The sequence below is a fragment of the Hibiscus syriacus genome, unplaced genomic scaffold (assembly GCF_006381635.1).
Source record: "Hibiscus syriacus cultivar Baekdansim isolate YM2019G1 unplaced genomic scaffold, ASM638163v2 tig00003041_pilon, whole genome shotgun sequence".
Lineage (NCBI taxonomy): Eukaryota > Viridiplantae > Streptophyta > Magnoliopsida > Malvales > Malvaceae > Hibiscus > Hibiscus syriacus.
Window position 1 is genome coordinate 1,450,178 of NW_024061960.1, and position 8,981 is coordinate 1,459,158.

At 36.3% G+C, this 8,981-nt stretch overlaps 1 protein-coding gene across 1 annotated transcript; it reads right to left on the bottom strand.

The window, feature by feature from the left end:
- Window positions 1–7,057: 7,057 nt before the first annotated feature.
- On the bottom strand, window positions 7,058–8,646 carry LOC120168447 (gibberellin 20 oxidase 1-like). The gene is made up of 3 exons (XM_039177100.1): window positions 7,902–8,646; window positions 7,499–7,820; window positions 7,058–7,416 (listed from the first exon to the last, which is right to left on the bottom strand). The coding sequence occupies exons 1-3, from the start codon at window positions 8,453–8,455 to the stop codon at window positions 7,153–7,155; spliced, it is 1,140 nt and encodes a 379-aa protein (XP_039033031.1). The 5' UTR covers window positions 8,456–8,646; the 3' UTR covers window positions 7,058–7,152.
- Between the last annotated feature and the right edge of the window lie 335 nt (window positions 8,647–8,981).

Consider the following 8,981-nt stretch of genomic DNA (forward strand, 5'->3'; position numbering starts at 1 on the left):
GAATTATCAGGATCATATCTTATTCGGACAGTTTTCAAAAGTTGTACGTAATCTGAAGGGTATTCAGGATCTTTTACATCCATATCAATTGAGTGGATAATCGAACAACTTAACAACGAAGATTCAGAACCTTAACAATCTATGTCGATTGATCGCATTATCGAACAACTCTTAGATGAATAGTTCCCAGAACTAATACTTATCGACTGGTCATTTCGTGTCCTTCTAGGGTATTTACACTTTAATACCAAAAATTCTTATCCATAGATCATCTTCGGAATCATCACTGAATAGATCTTTCAATGTCTTTATTTCATTTTTACGCTTCCACTATATCATGAAATACTGACATGTTTGATTTGTAGTTCATGATCCAGAAGAACAGTACATCGTGTATGTTCATTAACGTTTCCAGACTCATCCAATTCACTTATTAAAATCTTAGTCATTGAGGTTACTTATTTCACTTAGTAGTCAAATCCATTCTAATTACTTCAGAGTTTTCCAGATTAATTTGGACGTCTCTAAATTTCATATACATATTGTACTTCTGTTCAGTTCGGTCTTCGTGGTTGATTTGTCGGACAAATATCCAATTCTTAATGCTTAACGCGATCTAGAGTTGAGCTGAGCTGAATACTTCCAAAATTATCATCGAGCCAAACTTGAGAAGACAAACACACATTCAAGTAATATTTATGCCGTTCAGTTACTGACATATCATTAAGGTTAATCGGCTCACTTAAGATGTGTTCCATAACTTTTAAAGGTAGTCCAACACCTATGCTTATTTGGATTCCTTAATTAATCCAAGACATTTACTTAGAATATGACACAAGGGTATTTTGGTATTCATTTTTATTCCATTTATTTCAGAGCTCGAAGATATCCAATCATTCTTTAGCTTGGTGGTATTCTTGGATCATTTCTATTACAGGGGTATTTTGGTCATTTTACAGATCTACGGTATTTCAATATTTTCCTGCCATCCAGTCTTATTATTTAATTCAATCTTATCATTTACTTCAGTCCTTTCGAACAATTCTGACAGCAGAATACCCCCGATAAATTATTCTTCAAGTATTTACTCATTATTCGAATATTTACGGGTCAAGTGTCTTCTCAGATTTTACAAAAGGAATATCCGGAATTTTCCTGCACTAAGTCAGGATCTTAACAATTAAATATGTACTTAATCGAGTTAAGTACGAATCCCCTAAGTATTTTCTCATTCAGAGTCAACTCAGACTATTCTACCTTATAAGGGCATTTCCGTAATTTCTTAACCAGATAATTTCGATATTAACTCTTAACGAAAATAATATAATTTAGAGATCCTATGATTAATTGCTTTCTTGAATACTCTCTGATCTTGAAACGATTCTCTTAACAAACTTCTAGTATCCTTCACAAACTCTCATAGGATTAAAATCAGTTATCCATAATTTCCAAATAAAACTAACATTCCTTATGCACATCAATATTTTTATCAGATTAATATGTCTGTAAAATCCTCTTATCTAACTTCCATATTCAAATCTTGTCTTTTTATAACATAAGGGTATTTTCGTAATTTTACCCTACCGGTGTATTCTCATAATTTCTCATCCAAGTACCTTTAACATTTAACCTTTGATGAAATAAATTATAAGTTGCAGATACAGGGTTGATTTCTTTATCACATTATATCGAGTGTATAAATTATTCAACTCCAACAAAGTGACCAACATTATCTTGTTCATGCATTTATCAATATAAACATGTTCCATAAAGCATAAAGAGGTTGTAAAGTATTACTTCGATTTCCGTACAATACTAATCGACCATAAAAACCATTCAAATTCCTTTGATCTTCAATTCAACTTCCAATAATTCCTCAGATACATATCAACATAAATTATATCAAAAACGGAGCTTAATTGCGATAAACAGATCGAATCAGGTGATAAATCAGTGAAAAACAGCTTACCGGGTTCGAATTTGGTGAAACGGACATCGGATTCGGATTCAGGACGTCGAAAGAATAAAATATGACTTTTTGGAAATTTGGAATTTTCAGTCAAAATCAAAGTCAACGGGTTTGACCGGCAATTTCGAGGCCTTCGGGTTCGAATTTCGAAAAACGGACAGCGGAATCGGATTTGGAACGTCAAAAAAATGTCAGGATAGGTATACTCGGTCGAAGTCAAAGGTCGTTTAATGCCCGGTCAAAGCCGGTTAAAGTTTTGGTCAACAGTGGTCAACGCCGGTCAACGATCAACGGGTCGGGTCAACAGGTCGGGTCGGGTCAACGGGTCGGGTAAATGGGTTGGGTCAGGTCGGGTTATGACCGGTCAAACCGGTCAACTATGCACCAAAACCGGTCAAACCGGTCATTTGGACCATCCCCACGCGTAGTGGCGGCACGTGGGGCCCTTTCCGACTGCCTAAAAATCACGAAAAAATTCTCAAAAATTATTTCAAGCGATTTCAAGATACTTACAAAGCTCGGTTCACAATTTTGAACGGTGGAGAGCTCGATTTCAACAAATCGGAAACTTTGACCGCTTCACCTCTTCACGCGCCGCCGTCGACGGAGACCAAGGATGACACCGGCGAACTCGGAACGATGCAACGAACACGATGGTGCGGGAGGTGTCATAAACGGATGACCCGATCGTCGTGAATCGATGAAAAACCAACTAAAACCGAGTTATTACCGACGATACTTCCGACTGAAATTAACGACGAACGGAGATGATTCATGACGAAAGGTTTGAGGGGTTTTGTTCCTCGGTTGACAACGAACACGATGGTGGTTTCGGCTCGTTGATCGGAGGTCGGACGGCGAGTAGATCGGAGTTGAAAGGAGGTTAGTTGGAGAAGACAAAACTGGAAAAAAAATGAGAACTTGCGCACAGGGAGAAGAAATTTATAATTCATCCTATATAAAAAAATGGGTAAACCAAGAGTTTAGTCACTGGACTTCCTGTACGTCTTAAAACGGTCTTCCAACTTTGAAATTTTACAATATAATCCCCGATTTAATCCAAAAATACCAATTAAATTCATCACTTTATAATTTCTTAAATTTAGCCCCTAAATTGGGGTGTTACAACCTTCGACCTTGAGACTCTGGTGACACCGATGGCCGCTTCTTCGAAGAAAAGGTATTCATTTTCTCCTTTTTTCTTTTCGTTTCTTTTTTCCGAAAACTCTCTCTGTCCTTTTTCTTTGATTTTTTTAAACCAAACCCCCTCGATTTTTTTAAAACCCAAAAAAAGCTCTCTTTTTTTTCTTAGATCTGGTTCGAATCCCCTTTCCCCCTCGTTCGGATCTTGCTTATATGATATCCTTGCGTGTTTGGTCGGTCTAAAACCATAGGGAAACGATTTCCCCATTCTTGCGTGTTTGGTGAAGCTTGACAGAGAAATGATGATGGATCTGACCCAAATATTTTAATATCATGATTTTCAGGATTTTTCAATATTTTTAATGGGTTTCGGGTTGATTTTCTTATCTACTTCATTGTTTGTAGGGATGATGACATTGGTGGTTGAAACGACGGTTGTCAGGTGGTCGGAGCGATGACAGAAATGACAACGACAAGGGTTCTTGGTTCCAGTAGCGGTGGCGGCTGGTAGAGACTAGGGTTTAGAAACCCTAACTGATTAGGGTTAGTATATTGGGCCCGAGTTTGGGCTTGGACCAGTTGGGCTTCGAGTACTGGGCCACTTGTTGGGTTTGAGTTTGGGTTTGTTGTAACTTGAAAACAAAGCAAAACAAAACAACAACAACAATAATAATAATAACAATAATAATAACCTGAACAAAATGGGTATCGACACTTGTATTGATAGTTTGATTGTGGATTTGTCTTTAGACAAGCCCTTCCATATGGAGGAAGTGTTCATTTTCTCTTTGCATTTACATTCCAATTATTGTTTTAGTTACTCAACTAGTTAAAACTTGACCTAACACCACTTAAGATTCATCCAATAAAAAAAAACACATAAATTTGCTACCGTTAATTTCAATCATTTATCTCCACTCATCTGAGATTCTTAAAAAGATATAAAAGTAAAAAGTTTTATACGGTATGAACAAATCTTGCCTCATATATACAAGAACGAATCTATTAAGGCCATATATTTTAGTACAATGACATTTTAGATCATTTTTAGTTTAAATATTAGTCGAATAAGACCTTTATCCCTCTTATTTTAGATGTCATAATGCAAAAAATAGCCCCCAACTTTTACCAAAATGATCATTTTGCCCCATATTTTTTTGGAGCATTTTAGCCCCCAATATTTCATTTTAGGGCAAAAATGTCCTAAAATTTGACAGAAAAATCATTTTGTCCCTTATTTTTTTCTTGGGTCATTTTTATTTTTAGCCTTCAATGTTTCATTTTAGGTTAAAAAGGCTCCTGTTTTGGAGTGTTAATCATGTGTTAACTAATAGTTTTCATCTATAGAGGGAGCTTTTTGTCCCAAAGTTAAACGTTGGGGGGTAAAATGCCCCGAGAAAAAGAATAAGGGCCAAATGACTATTTTGATAAACATTAGGGGCTATTTTTGGCATTATACCTTTTGATATTAAATACTTAATAGAGCCTTCTTCTTTGGTATAATGACATTTTAGATCCTTTTTTAGTTTAAATATTAGTCAAATAAGACATTTATCTTTCTCACTTTTTAGATTAAATACTTAATAGAACCTTCTTCTTCAGATATTAAACAATTTAGCCCTCTCAATGTTTGATCCTAGTTCGGTCCCACATATAAATAAAAAAATTGAAATCAAGTATAGAATCTTGAAGAGATGAGATGTGGTTTATAACATGTATTGTTGGAAAGAAAAGTTAAATGGTCGATGGGGATGTAGTTGGGAAGAAACAAAGGGGTGACAAAAGAAACAACAAAAGGTTCCACGTGATGCGGGCCTTTTGGATGTGAGTACGGGAATGGGACTGTCATTGTCCTTACTTGTGGCGGCTCTTTCTCTATTCTCTTCATCAACCACTTCCAATCATACAATTTCCTCACTTGTTCAAATAAAGTAACAAAGTTCAAGGACTCGTTTAATATTTTAGCCTAAACTTAATCATATAATATGCGCCCATCCAGATCTTCAGAGGTGTTAACTTACTTCAACTCGCAAGCCGTTTGAGTTCGACTTGGTCAAGCCTGAATTAACGTTCGATTTGATTTGGTTCAATCTAAACTCGACTCGAGACTTTAGCGAGTCGAATAAGACCTAACTTGACTGGATAAGTTCGCGAACATTTCATTACTTTTTAAATTTTTTTGAAGATGTTGATTGCCTTATTTTTAAGATTGATTATCTATTGTTAAACTTCTTCTTTTTTCCTTTCAAAAATGGTTGTAATATGTTAATTTGGTGTATTTGTAGATTGATACTTTAGAGTTTAGAATTTGAAAATACTTCAAACACTATTAAGATGTATATAGCATTACTATAAAAAAAAGATAAATTCTGAATAACTTAACAAGTAATGAATCGAGTCGAGCAACGAGATTTTTTAACAAGCACAAATCGAACTAAACTTTATTGAACTTATCGAATATTGAGTTGAACATGATTTAAATAGTTTTCGAATCGAGTGTTGGAAATATTGACTGCAAAATCACACCGTTAACAATGACTGGAAAAATAAATAATAATAAAATAAACGTTGAAATCGTGTTCGTGGTAAAACCACTGCCTTAGAAACGAATTTTCGCTTGGAGAGATTTCTTACACTTAAAATTGGAGTGGACTGTCGACGATATTGCTCTTCTAAAGCTATCTTTCCTCATGAATTTTTTCTAAAAGATAGTATCCGTGCGAGAATACCCCTTGTTCTCTATCACTCAACAAGGGTGCGGAGAATGCAAGCCTTAAATACTCATTCTTAATTGTATTTCCCATATTATGTGAGATTGAGCATTACCAACATCGAGTAATACTCAAATTGTTACCGACTCATTCGATAAGCACCCCATCCTGAAATGTCACCCTACCTTCTACATATGAGAATTGCTTATTCTTTTGGAAGGTGGGAGAGGGTCAAAGAGATGAAATATTTCCGACAGTATGAATTGATTATAATTCTTAATCTTTTATCTTAGGCTAATCCATAATAAAGTAATATAAGAGCTACAAATTCTTCTAAGAAAATCGGTATTTGATGCTCACTGGTGAGTAGATACGGTGGTTAAGTATCAATGCATATTAGTTAAACGAATAATGAGATTATAATTACATGGGAACTTACATACGCACGCCCCTCATTTTCAAAAAGAAAGATGGCAGTATTATTATATTATGAAAAGAATGTTGCAGCATTTAAGGACAAACAACTCGACAAATGTTGCTTAGTATTCCTTTGCTTTTTATATATCCATAAACTTCCAAATCTCTATTTGTATAAAATTATATATATGTTTGCAGAAAAATACATTTTACAGTGAAAGCTCTGCCAATCCTCAATGGATTGTAGCACCCTGTTCCTCAGAATCATTCAATTTGTGGGCCACTTCCTTCTCTCTAATTTATTTGACACCCTTACCCCTACTCCATGTAGGTCCAACATCGTCAAATGGAACATGCTTGTTGGTTCATACAAAGCTAGAATATTTGTTTTCAGAAAATGAATCATCATGTTATTTAACAGTGTTTTGAGTTCCTTCATATGCATATAGGTTCAAACATTTCAGCAAACGTCCTGTTCGAACCTGAAACATTTGGTTACCAAAAAACTAATGAGTTTTAGGCTTAAATCATGGAGTGAAACAAAGAGTTTTTTTTTTCTTCTTTGTTTTTGCATATGTGGTTAAGATTTTTGTTCAATTGAAAAACGTAAGCAAGAGAATGAGAAAATATAAAACCAGTGTGTACAATGAATGAAGTCGCTTGAGAAAAGTAGTAGTAGTAATTAAGTAGGCTAATTTTGTTTTTTACATGAAGAGGAGAGGTGAATCTATTGATTGCCTTTCAGTATTATCAATGGATAAGAGAAAAGGAGAAAGGAGAAAGGCTGATCCGAGGTCCTTATTGGGTTTTTTTATTGCATCTCTTGTCCTGCCTTGTGTCCATCACTACCAAAAAATCCATCCCATCTCTTCAATTCAATGCCATGAGTTTGTATTTTGACACAAGAAGGGTTCAGCTGTGTCTGTGTTGAACCCAGTTGGAGAATACTTGGAGAGTGTTCATATCGGCTCTGTAATGTTTCTGTACGAATTCATGCAGCATAGGCCATGTAAAATCTGGGTACACTCGGGGACTGTTTTGGTTCACCAACTCGGCTGGTGGGGTTATCACTTTATCCCCCGCTGGACACAAAAAGAAAGCGAGAGATTTTCTTGTCTTCTGGCTGTTCACCACCGCCCGGTGCAAGCAACTTTTGTATCTCCCGTTCGACAGTGCCTGAGAAAGAAGAAAAAGAAACCCACTAAGCTTAACCGATCATCGACGACAGTAAGGGAATAAGTTGAAAAAGGTATGTTACCATAAAGGTGTCGCCAATGTTAACGACAAATGCTTCGAATTTCGGGCTGATTGAACGCCATTCGTTGTCTACAAACACTTGAAGGCCACTAACTCTGTCTTGGTGAAGGATGGTTAACGACGTTGGATCACAATGAGGCCCTGTTCCTAAAGTGAGGTCTGGTTTTTGACATGGGGGGTAGTAGTTTAGCCTCATTATTGAATCGTTTTTCTCAAAGAATTCCCTGAAATGTGCCCTTTTTACGCCCAGACTAATGGCTAAAATCTCCATTATCCCCAACGAAAGCTTGCTCATCGCCTCGCAATAGGCCTGGTAAGCCCTCCTATACACAAAAACACACAAAAAACTTCAGATTTTACCATAACATAGATCAGTTTTGGATGTTAACATTCGAGTTTCTCACCCGAATTGCCGGAAGTCATCTCCCATTTTATTAACAAGGTAGTTTTCCACTATCTTGGATGAGTTATTCTTAGCCGAATAGCGAAGAGAAAGAGTTTCCTTCCATGGCAACTTGGTGGAGAATCTGCCTGTGAAGCTACTAGCATATCCACACTCCTCACCGAATTTTCTTTGAGCCCTTTGCTTTTCGGATAGTGGCAATTCGAAGAAGTTATCCATGTAGCTATGAGCATCGGCCAAGAGTTTCGAATCGACTCCGTGATTAACAACGAGGAAGAAACCATGCTGCCGACATGCCTCGCTGATAAGCCTCGAAGCTTCCATTGTAGCAACAGGGTCACCAGAGAGGAAGCCTCCTAGATCAATGAGGGGTACTTTGAGTTCTGGTGGATTTGAACTAGGCTTTTCATCATCAGGCCATATAAATTCTTTCGGAATTTGGGATTTGAACCGAAGGACCGACGCGTCGAAAACCAGCTTTTTCGGCTCATCTTTTCCTTCGTCTTTCTGATGGGAAGGCATGGATGCTATGTTGGAGATGAAGTCAATAGCCATTGCATGAAGAGTGAATATAGTGATGCCTAGAAAAGATGGTATATATATTTATATGTAAGAGTTATTTTGAGAGACAGAGAAGGGAATAGTGAGTTAGAGGAAAAGAAGCGGAAGAGAGCATACGCTCGAGAGGTGGGATGAAAGAAACGCCAAGGCCGTTCTCATTGGGGAAATCACTGAACAAATATTGGAATCTTATAGTGTACCTCCTTTCTCCCCCACTCCAATTTATGTTTTTGCAAATAAGGTGTTACTCAAAATGTCAAAATTGCACTATTGGTGCTTTGTCAATTGCAAAATTAGGTAACATGAGTAGAAATAAACCCGAAGCCGGTCCCTTAAAAATTTCAAATTATCATATATTTTAGATATTTTTTGTATTTTCTATTGATAATATGTTTTCGTTGCCTTTATAAATTCATATCTGCATAAAATTTTAGAAATTATTCTCCTAACATAAATTCATATTTCTGTCCCTATTTTTATGGGTGAGTTTACTCATTATTTGAAAAATGATTATTACTTT